General features: G+C 31.2%; 1 protein-coding gene across 1 annotated transcript; it reads right to left on the bottom strand.

Moving 5' to 3' along the window:
- Positions 1-3,124: 3,124 nt before the first annotated feature.
- Positions 3,125-12,775, bottom strand: LOC133676900 (NAD-dependent protein deacetylase SRT1). The gene is made up of 14 exons (XM_062098698.1): positions 12,455-12,775; positions 11,450-11,479; positions 11,124-11,216; positions 10,100-10,219; positions 9,432-9,532; positions 9,118-9,226; positions 8,232-8,311; positions 7,205-7,283; positions 5,633-5,686; positions 5,211-5,307; positions 4,697-4,779; positions 4,052-4,119; positions 3,738-3,840; positions 3,125-3,630 (listed from the first exon to the last, which is right to left on the bottom strand). The coding sequence occupies exons 1-14, from the start codon at positions 12,551-12,553 to the stop codon at positions 3,352-3,354; spliced, it is 1,395 nt and encodes a 464-aa protein (XP_061954682.1). The 5' UTR covers positions 12,554-12,775; the 3' UTR covers positions 3,125-3,351.
- Positions 12,776-25,450: the final 12,675 nt, after the last annotated feature.

Below are 25,450 nucleotides of genomic sequence, written 5' to 3' on the forward strand. Positions count from 1 at the left end.
GCAATTAACATAAATTAAATTAAGGTACTTGATTAAAATTTTTTAAAAAATAGTGTTCTCAAGTCGAGAAAAATTAAAGTTCATACCCTTGATTGAGAAAAAAAAATATAAAGTTGATGTTGATAATGTAATTATCATGTATCAACTCTCTAATAATTAAGGTTGATACATGGTTGTTAAGATATATCGGTTGAAAAAAATGAGTGGCTTATATATAAAAATTGATCCATAACATAATAATACAAGCATTTAGGTTAAATGTGATATATATTCATGTACATGAACCCTTGTATATACAAGTCCATGTTCACTCCTAAGTGACTTTCGAATGTCAATCTCTTTATCAAGTGATAGTGGACAACCAATGGCCTAGTATTGGTTAGAGCAAGTATAAAGATAATATAGATTGACTCTTATGCTTGCTGCCCCATCCCTTGTAATAGACTAAAAAGCTAGTTGGATTCTTAGAGAAAGAGCTGCAAATGATTTGTATAGTAATAAAACATCGCTCCAAAGTTAGGAGCATAATGTAAAAGGTGTGATCTCTTTATAAACCAAGCTTTTAGAAGAATGAAGAGCTCTCGATATTATTATGGTATTTGTATTGTGACTGTCAAACTTGAAACATTAAAGATGTTTTTGTTGGAGAAAGAGTGTTCAATAAGGATGAAACTTATATGAGAAGGGAAGATTGTTGATATACATGCATATGTTATGAAAACTATTACACATTGTTTAAGAATAAGAAAAATGCACACTTATATACAAGAATGGATCCATAACCAATAGTCTAGACTTTTGAATTAAGTATAATGCTCATTTATATATGTAATCCATTATATGTATGGGTCTAAGTGACTCCTTAATGTAAATATTTTCCTAACATGTGGACTTGTTAACCCTACGGTTTCATAACAATTATGGTTATGGTGTTAAAGATAACAAATATTAATGGTACAAATTTGTGCTCTAGTATTTGTGTTTTATAGATATATTAAGAAGAAAAAAAGATTGGATTGAACATTCATTTGAAGACATTTTTATCCAAGATACAAAAGAGAACTTGAAGAGTTTTATTGGAAGATATTTATTCAAGTTCAAATATTTAAAGAGTCTTTGAAGTTTAAGGATTTGCATATATTTATTAAGAATACAAAAGAACTTAAAATGGATGATGGTAATGAAAATCAAGTCTTCAAGATAAAACAACTTGGGTATGCTATTTTGATATCTTGTTTAAACTTTTTATGATATATTTAAAATTTAGCTTTAAATAGGTGCATCAAACATGGTACGCATGCATATCATATATCATTTAGTTAGCAATCAGTAAAATAGTGTTTATAAGTTTAGCTGAAAAGTGGTCACTATCCCTTACTCAAACGCACGTTTTATTTTGCTTAGTCGATCACTTCAAATCTATAGTTGAATATTTTTTATAACTGTCAATTTTTTTAAAAAAAAATTATTGTTTTTTGTCCAGTGTTTCACTTATGCTTTATATATTACAAAATTTCTTAATTTACGAGACAATAACTAATGTCCTTGGTGGGCACATATGCAAGCATTTCTTTTGTATATTTTCAATCTTTCTCTTATAAGTTGTTGATTTTATGCTAATCAATTTTTAGGTTCTTGTTATTTCTTTCTAATAGTTAGTTTCATAAACTAGTTTTTTTTTTCTTTTTTGTCTATTTGGTTAACTAATTAGAAGTCTTGATAAAAATAAACAAAAAGATCTAAACATTTAGTTTTTTAGGCTTTTTCCTTATTCATGTGTGCTCCTTGTTTTTTTTATGTAACAATTCATTCATTCTTCACAAATAATCTTGATTATTCTTATTTTCTCAATTATTTATAACTCAATCATTCTTTTATGGAGAAACTAAACTTTAATTAAGAAATCAATGTTTTGAGTGAGCTTTAAAGGTTTAGATTTTTCTTTTCTTTCAATGTTCTTATTCTTATTCTTTTTTTTCTTACACCATTTATTGAGAATATTTGAAGCCAAATCTGTACATCACAAAAGCTTGTGCCTTTCATTTATAAATTTACTTATTTAGTGAGTTTGTGAGATAAACTTTAAGTGAATAAATTGTGAAAGTATGAACAAGGCTTCAACCATTTAAGATTTAGAAAGTGAAATTTTAAGAGCTTGTGAGCATAAGAGTTATGATCTTCAACTAGTGAAAAGAATTGCTATATGTAAATAGATGAGGTCTCATTCTTAAAGAAGGCTATCATGGTTAAGTAGAATACCCAAGTCTATGACTAGAGGAATGGAGTGTATGTTAAAGTGGAACCATTATAAATCAAGATGTTTTTATTTCTATTACTTATTTCTTTATTTTAATTTATATTTGTGATATGTATAGTTTATTAAGTGGTTATTTATATTGGCCATTAAAGTAGTTTAAGGTTTCAAACTAGAAGGGAAAAAATATTTATATTCAATCACCTAATTCACCTTTTCTTTTATGTACTTCAGAATTACAATGACAAATATTATAATTGGATTTTTTAAAATCAAAATTAACCATTGAAAATAGATTTAAAAGGTTTTTTTTTAAGTTAACATAGAAATAACTTAAATAATTTATTAATTTTTTATTACCACCAATTAAAGGAAAACCTAAGTTTAGTTCACAAAAGGACGTAATTCAATTTTAAGATTTGTTCAGGGACTCCTAGTATTTTGTACTTTGACCATTCAAGGAGGTTTGCACATTTTATCACAGATTTCAACCTCTATCAACCTTGTCAAAGATAATGTAAAAGATAAAATAAAATAAAATGATTAAATCTCTTAGAACTTGCCTTCCATGTATCTAGATAAAAGGAGAGTGCCTCGATTGATTCTACTTAAGCTTATTTTAAAACAACATATCTTCAGAAAAATCCACTAATAGCTAATTAGTGGATTTTTTATCCTAAATCATCATGTTTTAAACCGAGAAAATCAAAAAATTAATTAAACCAAGAAAACTAGAAAAAAATAATTAAAAAAACCTAACAAAAAATCTATTCTCCATTCGTAAGAGTTATTAGACCGAATAGGCATTTGAAAACCATGAATCAACCAGAAAAACGATTGGCAATTACAAACTAGTTTTTCACCAGCTACTGCAAGAAGAGAATATTTAGCTGCCATTGAGAAACCTACTATGGAGCAGTATAGGATATGAAAAGGTTACATGACTAGGTCAAATCTAACTGATTTCGCTACCTTCCTATTCGTAGCTGGGAAGACCGAGTGTCGCATCTAACAAAATTCACCCAGTCCCTACATATCATACTACTTTCTATTAGTAATCAAGCACATTTATACATCCAGATCACAAGCCTTGCTCTCTAAAATCTCGATTTACGCTTGCGACCAAACGATCGCTTCCGAGATGTTTTGGTCCCATTAACCCCTCTTGGATGTTTCACATCACCATTACTCCAAGAATCAGAATTGAAAGCTTTAATGTTGGTTACTAAAGCATGGTTTGCAACCTCGGTTTTTGGCTCTAAAATGACCTTTCTTTCGATCAGTGCATTCTGACCACAGCACAAATCTTGAATTGCCCTCTCCTTCAGATTTTGTATGGCCGACTCCTTGTCAAGGTTAAAGCAGTCACTTGAAACCTGCACAGAGAGGGGAGAGAATTTCCTTACACCCCTGTTCATTTGCAAAGCAAGAGTGGTATAAACTTCCAATAAACAGCTCTCACATCCTTCATTAAGCTTCTTACCTTAAAATTGACAGGGACATTAATTTGGATGGAGGGACAACCACATCCATCACTGAAGTTGAGTTTCAAGAGGATTTCAAATGCTTCTGCTGGTGCAGTCCTCCTGATGTATATAAACCAGAAGAATTGTGAGGCCAAGAAGGCTGAGTAACACTTGTGGGCCAACAATTCAGCCTATTTATATGCAACAGAAGCATGGCCAACAAATTGCATCTTTGCAGAAAACAAAGTATACAGCTCAACAAAATGTTCTCACGATAAGTTCTCAATTTTTGAAGCAGTATACTTTACATACAGGATGGGATTAGACCAACCTTTTTAGGTTAAATGGCTGGTCATGTAGCACAGCCGCTTTGTATTTTTGAGCATCTGTGAAGGACACCTAAAATGCAAGTAAAACAGGAGGATTAGAAGCAGCATAGTAGTTTGGTAACAAAATAAGAAATTGCCTCGTCCAAAGATGGATCAGACCAAAGTAGTGTAACTTGGCACAAGAAGTAACTATGTAATAATGTAATGTAAATTAAATCAAAGTTAGTCAGTTTGCTAGCAACTAGCAGACAAACCCTGGTCATGGAATGGATACCACAACTATAAATAAAATGGTGGGACTTCTTGAAAGCAAAATGCCCCTGTTAACTTTTAATGAAAGCAGGAACAACTAAAGGAGACTAATTAAATCCTGATCATTGCATCATATAAATTTTATATTTTTAAGTGAAAAGTGCTGAAGTTTCTTGCTTTCTTTTTTTCTTTCCTTCCTTCTTTGTGTTTTTTTTTTTTGGTAACTAAAAGTTCTCTCCAACATGCATTGCGTCTGCCACTTTAACACAGTAACCTTAAACAATCAGCTATCCAAGGCCATAGCAGCCCAACTTTTAGAAAAAGAACACTGCAACATGCAAAAGCAAAGCATGATTAAAGGCATCAAGCAGAATGGCTCTCTGAAAAAAATTCACCTCAATGGACTTGATGAATGGCAACGGTGCTTTCAGTGCATGTACACTTGCCACCCGGAGGTTCCAGTTCACATATCTTTCATCTATCAAATGCCACACCACATAAGAAATCTATAAACCATAGCGTCAAATAGTTACCAAATGCTACAAATGAATTTCCAGTAGATGTCTCATATGAGGCCACTAGCGATAAGACTGATGTCTTTCAAAACAATAGTGAGACAAACTTCATTCTCATGTAGTAAACACATTCAACAGAAATTAAAAAAGAGAAATAGAAAAACTAAATTTAGTCTTTAGAAAAGATATCAAGCCCAGACTATATGGAAGCAAAAATTTATTCTAGAGCCTATGGAAAAAATAAGATTGTCAGGCCCAAAACATCAGGGTTTGTTGCTTGAAGGATTGCTAACATTTAGGATAGTCCAATAGATGGATGATAGCATTACATTAAATGCATGTTTCACAGGCATGACATTTAAATGTAGTTCTCTGTGCATCGGCAGAAGATTACCTAAACTCAATGACTGAGTTATGATAACTTGAAGAAGATCAATCCTGACATATGGAGCAATCCTCAAATTGAGCAAGTTCATGACCCCTGCAATAACCTGTTCTGGATCAAATCATTAAATTGGAATAGCAAATAACACAGTTTTTCAGGATCTATATGACAATGAGAAATTCTGATCTACAATCTACACATACTTTATGCACACATGTTAAAGCCTAATAAATTTTAAAAAATTACATAACAGAAAAAAAAAAGAATAGGAAAGTAGATGCCCATTACCCTCTATATGCCAGCTTGTACAACAACAACTGGTCCATGTAAAAAGTTAATCTCAAAAGAAAAAAAAAGGGGGGGGGGGGGGGGGGTGGGTAACAAATCACAGGAAGGATCACTTTTGCACTTGTAAGCAGAAATATCGGTACCTTGTCTACAAATCCATGGATCACCAAACTTGCCTTCTTATCCTTTGGAGTTTTCTGTATAGTGGGTAAGAAAAAAGTATGTGAAGTCATATATATAACATGCAAACCTTACTATAATAAATTACAGTTTTGTTTTACTGTTATTCTTTGACATTGTGGTCATGTCAACCCAATAGTGATAGTCCCCTCAATGAATTATGCATGCTTTTCATAAATCTTTGATAAAGTAAAATATTCTATGCGTGTTTATGACTTTGTGTCTGCGTTTTCTGATTAAAGTAAGAGATACTATCTTTTCATCACAAAGTACAGTTAATTCCCTCATGAATTCATCATCTACCGTAAAGATGTTCATACCCACAAGGGAACCCGTGTCTTAAGAGTTGGAGTTCAAGAGCAGAGCTATAGAAACAAGGAAATATGGTAATTTCAATATGATTCCAAAATTAACACCAGAGTAAATCAGTACAAAAATACTACAAGTAAAAGAGAACATGTCAATTGACCCAGCAATACGATTTCCACGAGGGAACCCATGTCTTAAGAGTTGGAGTTCAAGAGCAGAGCTATAGAAACAAGGAAATACGGTAATTTCAATATGATTCCAAAATTAACACTAGAGTAAACCAGTACAAAAATAATTCAAGCAAAATAGAACATGTCAATTGACCCAGCAATACGATTTCCATCCGCAAAGCCAAGATAAAAATAATAAAGCAACAATCAGATTTTTTAGTGGAAGTTTTCCAAGTCCAAACCTGAAATCATTGCTTTGATTGCATTTCATAATTGTGATTGCAGGGTCCTGCAATCACAATTCCTACTTGAAGAGAAATCCTTTCAATGATGCCTTGGTGAATTCAAGCAGAAACCATTTCCTCGTCACAATTTCCTTTCCTTCTTGGTAGTTTGATTTTTGCAAAGGTGGTTCTGTTTTATGCTATCCTAATCCTATATATCTAGATTTTTATTTCATTTTCTATCAAAAGTATATGAAAAAGAAAAGCTACTGCAATTCCTACGCCACCCAAACGCTCAAGATCTCAGACACAACAAAATATCTGCTGTTAGTACAACACTGACCACACTGTTCTCTCAGAGGCTTTTGGCTGGAGCAATATTTAGGACTGCCAAATTTTCAAAGCATCACCAACAAATTATTAGGAAATGGAGAATCTACTTATTTCAGTCACCTACTATAAGTTAGTGTTTTGCTACATTTATGAGTATTTAACACAAGTGATTGCTAACTGAAAGGAAAGAGGAAAGCAAACAAGTAGAAATAAAGAGGATTCACATCGAAATGACACCAGTCATCCTTAAACAGATCAAAATTTACTGCTCATAAGTGGTAAGAACCCTTTTCCAATTTTATTACAAAAATCTGGTTCCCTCTCATGTTAGCAAAACTAGTGATTTGGGAACAAATATTTTAGGGCAACCTATAAAGATCCATCCATAATAAGCGGGTGATATAATACATGATTCCACCCACATATCAGTTTACTATGTAATCTCAATCAACTTGCAGTTACAAACACATACATCATTAGAAAGAAACTGTGAAAATACCTGAAGATTCACAATTATAATCTTTCCCCCACCTCGGAGACATTTTAAAGGCAGATTGCATGCAGGAGTGATTTGCAAACTGCACAGGGTAAATCATGTTGGTAATGAGATGTATTAAAAAAAAACATTCAGGAATATGTAATCCAATTGGAAAAAGTACTGAGCAACAAATGGTAGTAGGTTTAAGTTTCATAAGTTACTCACATCACACATGCCAGCATTAAAATTTAACACTTAGTTATTAGATGCATGTGTGTCAACTGGATCCTATGTATTCCTTTTCCTCTGATACATGACTGTGCTTAAACATTTATTGGGATTGTTATAATTATTTTGTTAAAAGTCTCGTTTTCGGTATCTTTACTTTATTTATGACACTTTAAGAAACCTAAGGCTTGAAATCCATCTGAAAGCTGAGATTGTAATATGGACACAAAGGATAGTAAATTTCTTTTTCATGGGGTACAAAGCAATACGCAATACCTTCTTACTTGCGTAGATGGCTTTGTCTACTTAGAATGTAAAACACACTCAATTTTTTAGTTTTGTTAAAATCTTGAAGCAGCATAGAGAGTAGGGAGAAGAGAGAGATAGGGGGGGGGAGAGAGAGAACAGCTTGCTAGGAGGTTGCAGGAATGCAAGGATATTGTTTGTAACTTAGGAGCGGCCAATTCAATCATGCATTTCCACAGAATCAATGTAATATTGAGAAGCAATCTAGCATGCTTTGGTAATTCGAGAAATCTACATGAATTTCCAACAAAGAAGCTACCTGCTTTTTTCCTTTTTTATCAAAGGGTATGACGGTAGAGAATATATGCCAAGGTATGCTAGTTTAGATTTTGAAAGAATTTAATGAGCATTTTCTTTCTTTTTTTCAAGTGTATATCCAAAGCAGCTGGGTAGGCCTGTTGTCAGTGATTCATTAAGGTGGTTTATTATGTTGAGAAAATAGCACACCATTAACGAATAGAATGAAAATTAGAAACAAAGGTACATTACTGTAAACTAGCAAATCTCTCGTTACCTTGTCCCCAAACATAATACAACATCAGCCATCCTGCAGTGTTTCTCAGCTGGAAGCATTTCCTTTGTGGGCAATGCATCCTGCACATGCACATTGGCGCATGCACACACAGATTCTCAGCAGCATGTGCTTTCAATTGAATTGTAGTTATAGTTCAAAAATTAAGTTGTAGAAAAAAAATGTGGAAACAAAGGCATCAGATTAAATTTATCCAACTTTTATTCCCGGGGCTATTTAAAGCCTAATTAAAGCACTGAATTCAATCAAAAAGTCAGTGATCATCTTTGTGAATTAGCAGGATTTGTAACCTTGTCTATCTATCTGAATACCATAGAACAGTGTCTTTCAATTTTCACAAGATGCATGTGCCATGCCTCATCTCAAACAAATTGATCTAGAGTCAACCTTAACCCATCCATTCAAGACAATCTTTCAACTGCAGCAGAAACTTTCTACATGATATTTCACATCACCCGAGCATCTAATCCAGTGCCTTTTGAATTACACTTCACCATCCACTAACCAAGTTGTTTAAAATGCCATTACAAACAAATGGATTAGTTTGAGAAGGTAAGATATCATTTTTTTTTATTTGATGGTCAGGTGGTATCCTCGGCCAACTTGTGCACCCCAAAACTAACTCTACCTTCCAGGTGAGGTCAAAAGGCATCTATCTACCCCGGGACTACTGGCTTCATGACAAAACAGATTCTCACATCCTGGACTCAGAATTGAACCCTGGCTGATGAGGGGAGTTTACCCACTTTCCAACTTGGCCAACCCTCAAGGTTGAGGATAAGATATCAAGAATATATATATATATATATATATATATATATTTCTTGAGCCCTAACTAATAGCAACCCAGAAAATAAACAAAATATACCTCCCAGTCAAGAACTGTATCTTTTAGCTTTGCTCCACATTTGACATCAGAGCAGCGTCTTGATGTCTCCTTCAACCCAATAGTTTCAACCTCAAAATCCCGAAAATACCTTCACAGGTTTGACAACAACAATAAACTTCGATTTGGAAAGCAATTTCTAAATGGAAACGATAATTGTACAAACAAAAACTATTATATAACCACACTAATCAGTGTTGATACTTGAAATGCAAACAATTGAAAGGAAAAAAAGTAAAAAGAGATACATATTACAATATTACAAAAACAGGAGTGGCTTTAGGAATGAATCTTACTCAACACCACATGAAGGGCAAACTTCCATGAAGGAATTCCCATGTAATTCAGCAAGTTTCTCCCTTGGTATTCCAGACCGAAGATGGAGGCCATCGACATTCTGGCATATGAATATAATAAGTGATCCAAATCAGTATCTGGAAAGCAAGCAGATTTGTTTATATGGTAAAATAACCAGAGGCCTCTTTGAGAGATAAATGTCAAAATGATGCAAAAAACATATAGATTTTAGCATCATTCTGTTGAGGAAAGCATTATTGCAAAAGGAATCATGAGTGTCATTGAGGTTCCGAGTAATCTAGAAAGCATAAATGATAGTAGTATGAACAGTTACATTTCCAATGTACCAAGTTACTGAGGGACTGTTGAAAAGTGATTGTGGACCTCAAATGTCTAATTTTGTTGACCCGACAACAAGAAAATTACTTGAATCAAAGGATAGTATCTCTCTCACACCCATCTCAGAAAAAGCAACCCCCCCTCACCAGCAAAATAATAATAAATAAATAAAACACATACATCCAAGGCACCTACACAAACTAAAAGGCACTTGATGACTTGCATCATCCTATTCTAGAAGCAGGCTTTATATGGAAGCTAACACATTCGCCACGAGTAGAAAGTATATGGCACATTGCTAAAGAAGAATGAGTCACTAAAGCCATACCTGGCTAATAATAAACTTTAAAATGCCAGCCTTCTCTAGCTCAACCAAAGCCATGTGTGTCATGCTTGGCATTGCCCGATGAAATGGTAGCGATGCTTCAGGTAATGGTTTTCCCTCGCGCTGCATTCAGTTGATGAGAATCAAAGAAATAACCCAATAAAACTTATAGATAATCATAAAACTCAGCTTGTTTACTTCTGAGCTAAGCTTCCAGAAAGATGAAATTTTTAATAGATAAATAAACCATTAATTAAAGAAAAAGGAAAAGGAACAAGATTGCTGGAAGTCCAATAAGATTTTAACATCCAAACTATGAATTTTCCTATAACTTGATCATACTACAATGAACCTCACAGGATGGCATGATGGTCCTTGCTCATGCACACACAAACTCATGTTAGTGCCTTTCTTGTTTGTCTAAGGCAGCTTTGGATGACTGCGAGCCTTCCAGCAGCAACTAGATTGCCTTCTAATTACCTTTTTGAGTCTTGGAGATACTGAAGCTTCACAAAAGTGCTTAAAGCTTAGATTTTCTTCTAATTTCTTTAGTCATCATTGAAGGGAAAACTTTTCCTTTCTTTGATTTTTTTTTTAAAAAAAAAGCTGACCAGAGCCCTGCCATCTCTTTCATACTCCCTGTTGTCAGAACTCAATACTAAAGTAATTTCCTAGCACATAGTGAAACATTGCTGGATTACTTCTCACCCCAGACAAGGCATGGAAATCGAGATGTGTTCCTCATTGGCTTTTGTGAGACATTCCATGAGTAAAGGAAACAACTTATGTTCATAAATTTATCTAAAGTTTAGGAAACTATTTATATACACACAAAAAAACACTAAGTTCCATCACAGGTCATAATAGTGAAGAAGGCCCACCATCTACCTCTCCCTTGAAATGAAATGTAATTATAAGTTTGTACAAAGTTCTTCAGGTAAAGGACAAAGTACTATTAGATAGAGTTCTTCTCAAAAAGTAGATTCATTAAATTCCATTTCTCCCAAGTAAGAAATAGAATTTTCACCTGTAACGTCCAAATTCCCTTGGGACCTCGAAAATCAGGTATGCCACAAGATGTTGATATTCCTGCACCTGTAAACACAACTAGATGCTTGCTCTGCAAGTGCAAAGAAACAACTTAAAGGGTTGATTGGACAAACATATCTACAAATCATTAAGTATAAGAAACATAAAATGCAAAAATATTTTTAACAATGAAGATTGTGGGAGTGGTATTTTCTTTTTCTTTTTCTTTTTTTTCTTTCTTTTCTTTAATTTTTTGAGTGGTGAATTCAATTGGATGACGTAAAATTATAGACACCATTTATAACAAATTTTGTAGGTCCAAACCTTTTGTATCATCTCGGCAAGTCTTTCAATCTGCCAATTAAAAAGCAAATCAAAATTAAATAAGCAATGGATGCAAATGTGAGTAATGATGAAAAGAGCTCTGTTATTTGAAAAGGAGAAACAAAAACAAAAAATCAGCAACTTAACTAATACAAATGTTATCACATAACCAAATCAGTAAATGCTTGGTAAAAGCCTGTATATGCATAAACATAGCATCCAATAAAAAGTAAAACTTGAAATGAATCTACTCATATTGAATGAACTGATAACACGGTAGTCTATCTACTGACTGCCACACTATAATGAAACCTAATTTAAAAGAACAAAAAAGTTCTCTCCAGGATTCTCAAAATTATCCACCTCCCCTCCCCTTTTTGATTGCTTAAAAGACAATGTCAAGTCGAAAGGAAACTTTAAATCCAACAATCTAATGACTATCAGCAAATGATGCATCTGCTCGAGTCTAAAATCCTTACTTTTCATTTTCCAATTCCTCCGTCCTCTTACAAACCAATCAGACAATAACAAAATTCAACGTAAAACCAAATGAGCCGCATTGCAGCGATATTTGATCTGAAACAAAATATCAGTTTATTTTATTTTTAAAACTCCCTTAATATCCTTCAACCCCACAAATAAACAAACATTATTGCCCATTTACATTACCATGATGCCTAGTGATTAAAAGACATCTGCATGATTAATAAGTACCAAAAATGAGTAAAATCAGTGATACAGAAGCTAAATTCTATTGAAACAAAATGAAATACCCAGAAATCAGATCCCATCGAACAACAACCACTATTATAGAACAATCCAAACTCGCTCGCTCGCTCGCGCTCCAAGCTTATGGAAAAAACCCGAGTAAAGTAACACTAAAGTTTCAGTCTTACAGATAGATGATCACTATAAGCAATTAACAACTAGAAGCAATTAACAAAGTCGAAGAAAGAAAGAAACCCATGCAATAATAATAACAAAATGTGATAGAAAAAGCTTTACTTTTTCTTGCAAAACATGAGATGAGTCGAAGAATTCTGACATTCCAACGTTGCCCACATCTTCAATGTAAGAAAGCTTTTCCGCATAACCCAGAGACATGGTGATCAGAGCTGTAAAGAAGAAGAGAGTTTTCTATTTGTTCTCAAGGAAAAAGCATTCCAACAATAAAAAAAAGTTTTTCTTTTGCTTCTTTTAAGGAGACCCCTCAAAAGCCAAAACAGCTTGCTCCATATTAATATCAAGCAAGCATTCTGAAACAAAAAAAAAAATTGAATAAAAATTATATTGATGCCCCTTTTTGCAAAATTGCACGGTGGATCCTCTCCCAAACACTGTGCATTCACTGGTTATAGAGTTTTTATTTTTTTCCAATTCTTTTTATTTTTTATTGTCATTTCTAAACTAAATTAATGCCAATTTAAGTAAGATTGGTAAGAGATAATAAAAAAAAAAACAGAGATCCAAAGTAAAAAATATAGAGAAAATAAGTGGTGATTGCAAAGTTTGTAAAATAAGTTAATTTGGTCCTCTTATTTTTTAATAATATATTTTTGTTTTTATAGATTTGTAAAATTCACTTTTGATATGAAACTTCAGTTGTATTATTTTTCAATCAATGTGGTAAAGAGAAAACAGAGGAAGTCATTCGATTCTAGCTGAAAAAAGATAAAATCATGATTGACACCAATTCTTGTTATGAAAAGAAATTGAATTTGGTACCAACGAGTTCCATTTAATAAGAAAAGTTTGATGATGTATGTTTTAAGTCTTAATGTTGTTTGAAAAAAATAGATCTAGATTGAGAAATAAAACTCTTTTCTGGTTTGATTTGGTGTTTCAAATTGTTTTTGGTGTTGTTTGGGTTGATAAATGGAATTTTGATGTTGTAGGGTGTTTAGTAGGTATTTTTAAGTGAAAATAAGTTGAGAAATAGGTTTTTATGAAAAAATATTTTATGGTCTAATTTTTCAATTACCATAGTGATGGCTGAATTCTGGGCTAGCAAACACATTCTCTCCTGTAATAGATGATGTGTCGTTTATCTTATTTTATTTATAAAAAATGATCATCCACCATTCATAAATTTTTTAAAAAATAAATAGGCTTGAGCTCACTAAGCCTGGTCCTTTTTCCCTTTGTTTTAATTTTTTTTCATTTTGTTATTATAAATTTAGCAAAAAAAATAACAATATCATTAAACCCAATAGAGTCCATGACTCAAGTCGTAGGTTTGACGGGTTAATTATTAAAAAGAATCTAGAGGAGTTCCATGTTTCACATGCTATTATGGATTCACCTAGTAACATGTTTTTTTTTTTCAATCCTTCAATTTTTTTATCATTTTTTTTTTCAATTTAATCCTTTGACATTGTGTTTTTTTATTGAGTTTCATTTTTTTTTATTTCATTTATAATGAGTTATCACGATCTTAAAAAAAGTCATAAATGTCGATAGGTGCTCAATTTTGTGAAGAAAAAAAAATCAATTTTGTTGTTTGCAAGAGATTTAGAGTCGAGGATGAAAATTGTAAAAGAAAAAATATGGTCACCCCTTAAAAAAATAGTTTAAGCTCCTTATAACCTTAAAAATTATTCAAAAACCCTTTTTGGTCCTTCTATTTTACAATTATATGTTTTGGAGTAAAAATTCATTTTATTCACTTTTTAGTCTCTAAGTTTGAGAGAGAAGAGAAAGTCATCAGTTAATAGCAAAGAAAAGAGAAAAAAGTTGATTGGTCGGATTCCGATGATGAAAATGGCCAAATTTAGTGTTAAAGTATTCCTTTTGATGAAAAGAATGTGATTTGAGTTTTTTGCGGTTCTATGTTGCTTGAAAAGGTAGATTGAGGTAGAAGGAGCTCTTTGTTTCTGAAAATTGATTTTATGACCTTTTTTTTATCGATTTTATGTTTTTTTATTGGGTATCAAGTTTGTTTTAAAGTTATAAGGTTTTTTTTAGGTGAAGATAAGTTAAAAATTGAGGTTTTATTTTGTTAAAAAATAACTCAGATCAAGTAACTGAAGTTTGATGAGAATGTAATACAAAGATAAAAGATTGATTTGATGCAATATAGGATTAAAAGCTTTTCGAAAGGATACCAAGATGAATGGAAGTTTTTTATAATAAAAGAAATTCAAAACATCGATTTAAGATTATAAGTTATTGAAAAGATGAAAAGTTGATAAAGATCTTATATGAAATTATTTAGGTATTTATAGTAAAAAAACTCATTCCTAAATGTTACAAATGAGAGGAAAGAAGAGAAGAATTTTTTTTGTTCTTCCAAGTGTTTTTCCTAAGTGTGAGAAATGGTTAAAAGATAATTTTAGAAATAAAAAAGTTGATGTAAAAGCATGCTAAAAATATGACTTGACATCTCGAGTGAAAATAGCTCTTGTATTTTTTTTTTTAAATTGCAACATTGCCATTTAGCTAAAAACAACTCTTGCATTTCTTTTAAAAATACAATATTGTCACTTAGCTAAAAACATATAGTAGGTGTAAGAACCATGTGATAGAATATTTTAGCTACAAATGGACATTAAAAATATTTTAAAATTAAAGAGAACATAATAAAGATCATGCTCTTCATTTAAGTGAAAATATCAAAATATATGATGACATAATTTTTCATGAGGTGTTTTTTATTATGTGATATTTTTTGCACTTAAAGCATGTTTGAATGGAAATTCAACAATAAAATATTTTATGATAAAAATCATTGTTGTGATGTCAAATTGAATTCCATAAAGACTTGATTACATATACTGAGCTTAGGTGTCTTTAAGTTATATAGCATCTAAGAAGTTCATATAACATCTAAGAGATATGTAAAAATTCTTATAATATTAAATTCTTGGACAAGAATATTAAATTCATTAATTCTTGTTATCATCAATATAAATAAGCCATATCTGATTAAAAATCTTTGGGCTAACATTTATGTCTTGAAAAAAAGGCATGAAACTTTCATAGAAAATAGTGATATAAAAAATATCCATTTAATTTTTAAGTATTCTTACATGAAAATTTTATAAGAATTTGGACTTTTTTAGAAGTATTTATGTTATATATATATGTGGTATTTTCTTAATCTATTAACTATCCAAACAATACATGAAAAATTAGTAGACTGATATTAAATTTATAGTTGAATAATATAATACAAGTCCAAAGCATGTTGTAAAACAAATAATAAAATAAATAACTCTAAGGGTTTGACTTAGGGAGGTATGCTCATTTCCTTAACTTCATAATTTCTAACCTTCAAACTAATAAGAATTTATTAAATTTATTTAAATTTACTAATTTATGTAAGAGATGTGCTCAAGGATACTCTTTATCATCAAATTAAAAAAATATATAATATATATATAAAAATATGAACTCTATATTAAAACATTTGATTAAACCAAAATACTCTTAAATATTAATAATCATCACATGTGTTAAGAAGGCTTATTAGTAAATATCAAATATATTGGATTATTTTAAAAAACTTATCCATGCCAAAATTAAAAAGACATTTAATTTATATAAAAGAAAAATATTTATCTTTCATTAAAAAAATACAAAATATATTTCTATATAAATTCAGCTCTCTAAAATATAATATAAGTCCTAAAAAAATAGGTTACCTTGTTTTTCCATCACATACCTATTTATAAAACTTTATATAATATAATATAAGCTCATTCACTTTAGTTTGATTATTAAAATTTTTTTATTTTTTTTAATTTTAATTACTTCTATTTAGTAATGTATATAATTGAGAACTCTTGAAAAAACTTCAAGAAAAATAAAATGCGATAGAAAATTGAATTTCATATAATAATATTTATATTTTAATATTATAAAATTAAAATATTAAGATAATTATTATATTATAAAACTTTTGAATTACTTTTGTCTAAAGTTGTCTTTTGTTACAATAAATTTTATGGATAATGTTAGAGTAAAAGAATTTTTTACTAAAACTCTTTACTAAGTGATAGGCATCATGTAATTAATATTTTATCAATTATTTAATTTTATAATTGTAATTATCTCATTAAAGTTATCTCCTTTTATTCTAAAGTTAGCGTCCCATTTGATTTTTTTATATATATTAAAAAGTGTAGTTAATTCATGCCATCTATTTTGAAATTACGTTTTAGTATTTCCATTTTAAATAATGGAGAGAGAAATTGGATTAAAATTTTTTAAAGGAATAATAATTGTGGATATAATTGAAGAAATTAACATTTTGATTTTTTTTATATCTTACAGTAGTTTTGAGACATATCAAAATGAAAACATGATCATTGGGACATAAGAAGCACATTTCTGTGTATACTAAATATAAACAATCACATATCGTTTGATCAAGAGTAATGGTTGTTCACTTTACGTTTTAAGCAAAAATATATAGATAATTATTGAAATCAACCATAGACTAAGGAGATAAGAGTTCATGTTATTCATCGATAATTAAGTCCTATTTAAAGTAGAAGCCTTTAATAGTTAATGGTTATGAAAGTTACAGTATAATGAGAGTATTAACACATATAACTATTTGGAGGAGGCACACGAATATAATATACAAATCTTATTATAATTCAATTGTAAAATCCTCATTTACTATAAGACAGTTTATATAAGACTAGAGTTTATAGGTTATGTGAAATTCAATGTTTATAACATTAAAAATAGGTCATCTAGCAGTTGAAAACTCAACCTTATAAATAAGATTTCTTTACAAGCTTTCTATAATTTATCATTTTATTTTATTTATCATAATTTACAACTTTCTTTTATCTTTATTGCTTTACTATTTTTATTTAGTTTGTAGTTTTCTTGACATCACAAATATTTACCGTTTAACCTGTTAGATCAATTTGAGAATTCCACACTCTATTTATGTAAGGTTGTTACTTGTCTCCACTCATGATTAAGTTTCTAAGTGTAGTTTCTTCTCATTGAAAGCAAGGAATGAATAAAAAGTAACATATTGATCAATTTAGAGAATCCATCAATCAATCATAACACTGACATGTTTTGGGGGGGCTAATTTTTTTATATATAATAAAAAATTAGTATCACTGCTAAAAAACTAAACTGCTTAATATATATATATATATATATTCTTTTGTTTTTTAATTTCATTCGAAAAGTCTTTTTGTTTTATTTCCATGTCTTAGCAAAAAAAAAAAAAAACTTAACAACATAAAGGACAATAAAACAACCTTCATTAGACGTGCTATAAGATGACTCTTCAACATCTAATTTCTTATATCAATAAAAACAACTATATTTGGACACAACCATACTGTCTCAATGTCTCATAAGTCTATAATAGTGTCATCTTTCCTAACATCATTGCCTCTAACAATTTATAGTGGATACTTTGGTATTTATATGCCTCAATCAAAACCTTAGAGCTATCCTTTTTGGGAGCCTGATGATATGATCTAATGGTCATGACCAGTTTGGCCTAGTTACAGTTAGCCAACAATTGCTCATTCTAAAGGTGCATCATTTTATTAGACTTAAATCCATCTAATGTTAATTTAAGGGTTATCTAGCTTGAAATGAAAAATAAGGTTAACACAACTTTCCTTAAATATATTAGGGTAGTTAACAAGACTATAAAGACTATGGTCAATCAACTCAATCAAATCTAGAATGAGCTTAAACAAAGTTGATCAAGCATTTTTTTGGTTAGTTTCCTAAATGTAAGTCTCGGGATATACTTTGATAATAAGAACTCTAATAGGTATTAGATGCTCACATAAATACACTATAACAAGTTTAACCCAATTCAAGCATGATCATTTATGAGGTATCACCTACCTCACAAGAGTGTAGGTAACCTTAGGCCAATCATCTATAACCAATTCAACTTGTACTTTGATAGTTTAATGCATTATAGGGCTATATTCTAGCAATGTAAAGAATTGATAGGGTTGTATTAGCCTAACACTCAAGGGAAATAGGGATAGATATTGGACATATAGTTAAGCCTGTATATAATTATCCATATCATAAATGGATTAACAAGTTATATCCACAAGAATTAAGATAACTAATTTCAAATAGATTTTTAGGGAGATAACTAGTCAACAAGGAAACACATTGTAAAGTTTACTGATCATAATGATAATGATGTTGCTAATAATTTTGATAACTAAAGCTCTTTAGTTCATTAATGACCAAAACTACTATTAATTGGTTTTCTACACTACTAAGACATGTATTCAAATATCTAAACCTTTATACATGATGTTGATCCATATGAAAAGATGGGTAAGAAAGTAAACAAAAAAAAGTCATTTAAGAGAACATACTCAACCCAATTGGCTACTTTAAAAAGGTTATCGTTGTTTATTCAATAATCGATTTATATTCTGTTGAGGAGTTTGAAGAAGTTTAGCAGAAACTAATATTGATAATTTGATAGTATAACTTAAAAAGAAAAAACCATTTGAGATCACAACATTAGAAAAGCTTAAAGAGAGGTTAATAAACCTATTGCTAAAGAAATAAAAATGACTAAAGTAATCAAAGAAAATTAAAAATACTCATTCAATATTAAGATAACCAAAGAGATATTCGACCACTTGATGTAGGGAGGATAACTTAAACTCTTAGAATATCACACAATCCCTACTACCAAGAAAATAAAAGGAAAGAAATATTATAACTGACATGACTCATAAAGACATAATAATAATAGTTGTGTTATATTAATGAATCAAATCTAAAAGGCATTAGAACTTAGTTGCATTTGCTTCTTAGAAAATAAGATAAAAGTGGATAATGACTTATTCCTTAAGGTAATACAATAATGTCTGCTTCTAATTCAAAATGATTTCTTAGCAAATGAGAAATACAATAGACCGAGTCTGATTAAATATGACAAAAACTGGAGTTAGTCATTAATATAGTCACAAGTAAGAAGTATATTGATTATAGTAAGGCCTAAGAATTAGCACAAGAAAATCATAAAAAATCTCTATGAAGTATATAGCTACCCTATTTTTCATACAATTCTACCTAAGGTAAAAGACTTGCGGCTAAAGCTAAAAAAATCAAATAATAAAATTTTAAGGCTTTTAAGCCTAAAAGGTTTGCTAATAATAAATGGCTCTTGCTAGTGCTGATCTCTCTTACTAGGTCCGTGCCCTCGCATAATCCCGTCCTTTCATAGGAGGATGATTTATAAGAGGGATGATAAAGCCGATCTGTTGGTTAAGTTATATTTGTCTTTCTTCTCACTTAGTAAATTGATTAAGTTGTGTCCAAAGATAAGTAAGAAGACTGAAAAGTCTATAACCCAACCGGATCAAGTTTTATTGGTATTATTAAGGAGAAAATACCTAATCTCGTCAACCGATACCTGCCCGGAGTCTCCACCATTCCCTTAAACCAAGGGATGAAGTGGGTTCCGACCTGGAAGTCATTACCAACATTCAAACAAATGAATGACCTGCTGAGACAGAACGCCAGAGAGCAAGGAATTGGTTTCCCTTTCAGGGGTAGTATCAAGTCTTGCTTTCCTGTCGTATTCTTTGAATTATCAACTTATACTTTCCTCCTTGAGTTTATACTTTCCTCCTTGAGTCGGGGGGAGCAGTGGTCATCAGGTATTCTCTGGCCTGAGAGAACTAGGTTCGCATTGGACCGTCAGAATATCTCAGGATCTGATTTAGATCAGTTTAAGAAGACATGCGGTCTGCAACTGCCTAGCTATCGAGACCTGAGGATACCTCCTATTACAGAAAGGTTGGGTTGTACTTTTGAGGAAGGGGGTAAAAGGCGGATTTTCGCCATTGGGAACTATATCAATCAACAGTTGTTGAAGCCAGTCCATGACTGGTTGATGGATATCTTAAGGGGGTGCCCATGGATGGATGATACTTTCCAAGCTCCTCTTGATAGGTTGGCTGGCAAACAGGATTGTTATTCATTTGACCTAAAATCAGCTACCGATCGGTGGCCGATTTGATGGTTCTTTTAGATTATACAATACATGTTTGAAAACTCAAGGAAAGCTTTTATATGTATTCTTACGCTCAAGCATGCGATTCGAAAAAAGCAACAAGCGAGAAAAACCCTTTCTATTCTTGCTTGTTTAGTAAAGTCACGCTTTTCATTTTGTTAGGAGTAGGTGCTATTTGGGGCAGGGCACTCCTTATTCTTCATTCGCAACTAATGAATGTTCTGTCAGGGGTTTCTGCCTTATTATCAAAAAGGGAGTTGGGTAAAGCAAACTCCCTCCTTGGACGAGCACGAGGCTTAGTCAAGTAGAACCGGGTTGCGCTGCTTTATGCTCCGATCGAAAACAAATCAATGGGGCCATGCTGGTACGACTGAATATGCATTAGAAAGGTCAATCCCTCCCCTACGACACCAAAAAAAACCTGGCCGAACTTCTAACAAGCTCGCCCGCTTACATAGAACAATATCGTGGCAACGTAGACCTAAGTGGTATCATATTGGATCCTTGGGAACCATTACAAGGACGACCGACCTATATTTGAACGAGAATGACGTGTCGTCCAGTGGAGCCTAGAAGAAGGTGACTCGCGCAGACAGCTGACTCTTTTTCAATAGAAAGGAATAGCCAAACCAAGTCAGCTGTCTGGTCAATCTTAGAGATCTTATCGGCCGGCAAACTGGATATGGACAACCACGATCCCGACCTTACCAGCACTAGAGGTGTACTAATCAATGAACCCCCGAAACCTACTTCATAAGCCACAATAGAAGTCATCCAAACTCAGTAATGAGGGTGATGAATTTGCTAAAGATCGTCAACATCTTCTAAACCTAAAAAAAAGTGGACAAGGTCGATTAACCAAGACCTAGTTTAAGAGAATGCAATGTCTAAGCACACAAATATAGAAGGATGATAGACCGTGTACCATACTAAAAGAGCATGTTATATGATCATAAAATATTGATTATTTGGTTGATAATTAATAGTGACAAACACTTACTAAATTACTAATATATGGTGTCGAAGATCAACCACACAGATGATTAATGATAGACAAGATCAAACCTAATCTTGTACTAGAACAACCTAATAATACCTTGTAATGGAAATTTTTTGATAAGGAGATACTAATTCTATAATACTTGGTAAAAAAGGTGAGGAAGGTTCTAATCCAAACACCATCTTTATTTACTTAAAAGGATGATTTAGATCTCGAATAAATTAAAAGGCATATTTCTAAGGATATTTATAAGAAAATGGAAAAAGGACTTCATAAAGATGATAAGGAAGTTTGAATAAAGCAACAAACCATGAGCTGAAAAGGCAAAGGTAAGGACTAAATTCATAAGTAAGTTATATTAAACAAGAGAGAAAACCTGGTAAAGTTGTCTTACACACTAAGCCAATACTAAAAAACTAGAGCAAAGGAAATGAGCATTACATCAATGGTAAAAAACCATGCCACCTAAGTAATAGGGTCAGAAACCAACCCCAATTATTCAGTAGGAACATCAAGGGGCATTGCGTTTACACACACACACACACACACACACTTCTAGTAATCATGTTTGAATTTCATAAAGGTTCTTCGTTAATTTTATCTTGGTGTACTTACATGCTCATATTCTTTTCATAGGATCACTTGTATTCCAATTTCATGTCTTCTTTATAAAATATGGGTTTTCAAGAATAAAACCCATATTGATTTTAAAGAAAATAAATAAATAAACCAGGGAAAAGAGTAAGGAAAGTTACCAAGAGAGAAAAATCACATCTCTTTGCTCTTGAAGTTGATCAACCTATAAAAGAAAAGACGATGTAAAGAGATTTTATTTTTTTAGAAGGTGCAACTTTGATGATGAAAGCCTAAAAAGTTTTATTTATCTTATATGAGCCAAGTGGAAAGTTGAAGAATGAAGAGTGAAAGGTGCCAAACAACTTTAACCCTTTTCTTTTTTTATTTACCAAAGATCAATTTTAATAAGGATGAAAATGGAAGAACATTTTGTTTTCTCTTTCCTTGTATTCTTTATTTTGTTTGGTGTAGTCTTTTATCTTATATTTTAATCTTACAAAATTTCTTATGACTCACTAAAAAATTATGTTTAAATATTTTGTTTCTTCTAGATAAAAAAGTAACAAGAATTGATTTTGAATTTAGAGTAAATTCAAGAAGACTGTGTATAGCATAGAGGAATCTTTCAAGCAAAATTCTTCAAACATGGAGCTAATATGAGAACATGAATTTTTTTAGGCTTAAGAGTCACAAAAATTTATAAGACAATCCTAAAAGTAGTAAGATATGCCTAGAGAAAGTAAAATAGAAAGAAAAGAACAGGAAAAATATAAGCTCTCATAAGAAGAATGTGCACCCTTTTAAAGATAAAATTACCTCCGTAAAATTTTCCTCCTCTTTCTCACAAGTACTAGTGTGTGTGTGTGTGTGTGTGTGTGTGTGTGTGTGTATATATTGAATTTAACAAGTGTTATTTTTATTTCATAATTTTCCATGGTTGAATATTAGTTTACGCTTCTTCAAACAGGGAGCTAATATGAGAACATGAATTTTTTTTAGCCTTAAGAGTCACAAAAATTTATAAGACAATCCTAAAAGTAGTAAGATATGCCTAAAGGAAGTAAAATAGAAAGAAAATAACAGGAAATATATAAGCTCTCATAAGAAGAATGTGCACCCTTATATAGATAAAATTACCTCCGTAAAATTTTCCTCCTCTTTCTCACAAGTACTAATATATATATATATATATATATATATATATATATATATATATATATATATATATATATTGTGAATTTAACAAGTGTTATTTTTATTTCATAATTTTCCATGGTTGAATATTAGTTTATGCACAAACAATTTCATGAAAAATATCCAAGAAAATCATCAATAGAGGAATTATTTCACATTAAACAATTTTATATCATGATTAAAAACAATTTCTTTGGTAGTCTATGAAGTATAATATACTCTTTAAAGAATATTTTAGTGGCATGGACAACATTGGAAGTTTTTTAACAAGGGCTAAAATGATAATGATCAAGATCTTTTAATAATATATGTAACATTTCTTTTCAAATTTGACCAACAAAATCGATCCTAGGCTCCCTAATTTTTCCCCAACAATAAAATCAATCCTAATGAAAAATTGGCTAAATTTGCAAGTCAATAACCCCTTAAATCCATTCATGTAAGACCATGCCATTATAAGCTATAAAAGCCAGCCATATAAGATCATGCCTTTCTACCTTTCTAGGTCATACAAAGCAAGCCATACAAGGTCATGCCATTCTAGGCCAACTCCAAGCCATATACTTTTTCTCTTTATATTTTTTTTCATACATTTCTTTTCACACACACACACACACCATACCCATTATATATTTGTTGACTTGAGCATTGAAGTGTCATTTGTTCCAATAATAGACTTATTTTGTATGAAAGTTCATGGACTCGTGGTTAAGCTTAATCATACCAACAACTTAAGATGTACCTGTGGAAAATTCAATTTTTGTCTAATGTTTTTTAATGGCTTTATTAGTGGCATTGTTTATGAGAAATTGAAAATAAGCTAGCATTTCCTTTCACCCATAATACTTTTCCATAACTAACGAGACTCTAGGACATGAAAGAGTAACTAATCCCCCTACCATAAAAACTTCAGTTCCTTGAGCTCTCCAACAACTCTCCCATCAAGTGCAAGTGCTGAACAATGTTGTTCAATCTATACAAGAACAACTTTGCACTTTTCTATTAAATCAACAAAAAAAAATACAATATAAAGCTCTATTAAATGCACCAGAGGTATAAAGACAACTTCAATTCCATGAAGAAATAAGATAAAATGGCGTGTAAAGTATGCATGATACTCTCACTTTACAAAGAAGATGTTCTTGCTATGAAGAACAATATTCTATAAATCCTAGTTATAAACATAAGTATCTCTATCAGTCCTTCTTTAACCATCGCTCACATGCTCTTTGATGAAAAAGTAATAGATATGAGATGAGATTAGTGATTGTATAACCTTAAAAGAACGAACAACATTCCCATCAGGTGCAAGACTCTTCACTTTATCACAAAGTGTTGCAAACTTATCTCTCTAAAGATCGTATCGTCATGAAGTCTAATTTGGACAGCAATGACCTTACAAATCCTAGAAAGTGTCATAACCCATGTTTACCCCTAAATAATTTTTAAAAATAGTCAAATGTTTTCAAAACAAAATTTCAAAGTTATTTTCAGATCAATTTTTTTAAAAAAAAATTCTTGGGGTTTAAGATGCATAAGACAAGATTTCCAAAATTATTTAAGATGCATTTTAAGAGGTAAAATTGAAAAGAAATTGGCTAAAGTTATAAGAATTAAAGGATTAAAGATCAAAATATTAAATTAACATGGCTTATGAGGTCCTATTAATTCAATAAAGGGCCTAATTGAAAGAAAATTCTTACTTAATAGCCAATCTAATTAAATTTAAATAATTTAAAGATCTATGTACAATAATGTAAAAAGCAGAGAACTAGGAAGAGCTTTTTGGTCTCGAATAAGGACCAAATTGAAGAGAAATTTTATGGTTTGATTGGATTTGTCTTTAATTAAATAAATCAAAAGTCTAAGATGATTAAATGTATAACGCACCAAACTCTAAAGACTCCTTTGATGTTTTAGCCCCAAGACATTATCGCTTTAAACATAGGGTATATAAACTTTTTTTTTCCTTTTCGTTTTCTTTACTTGAGATAAACCTTAACCCTCACAACATATAATTTGTTCTCTTTTTCTATTCCACCAAAGCATTACCGTTTCTATTGATTTTGGCATCGTCGAACCTAATTTAGGTGTTGATGGCTTTAATTATAGCATTGTTCATGGTCTTTTAACTAAGACAAAAATCATAGCCTATGCCATCTCATTTTACCCTCTCTTTCAATGATTAATTTGCTTTGTACTCTTATAAAAGCAATGCATATGCCTTGTATAGCCTTGATTGGCT

Source organism: Populus nigra, chromosome 1 (assembly GCF_951802175.1).
Source record: "Populus nigra chromosome 1, ddPopNigr1.1, whole genome shotgun sequence".
NCBI classification, from domain to species: Eukaryota; Viridiplantae; Streptophyta; class Magnoliopsida; order Malpighiales; family Salicaceae; genus Populus; species Populus nigra.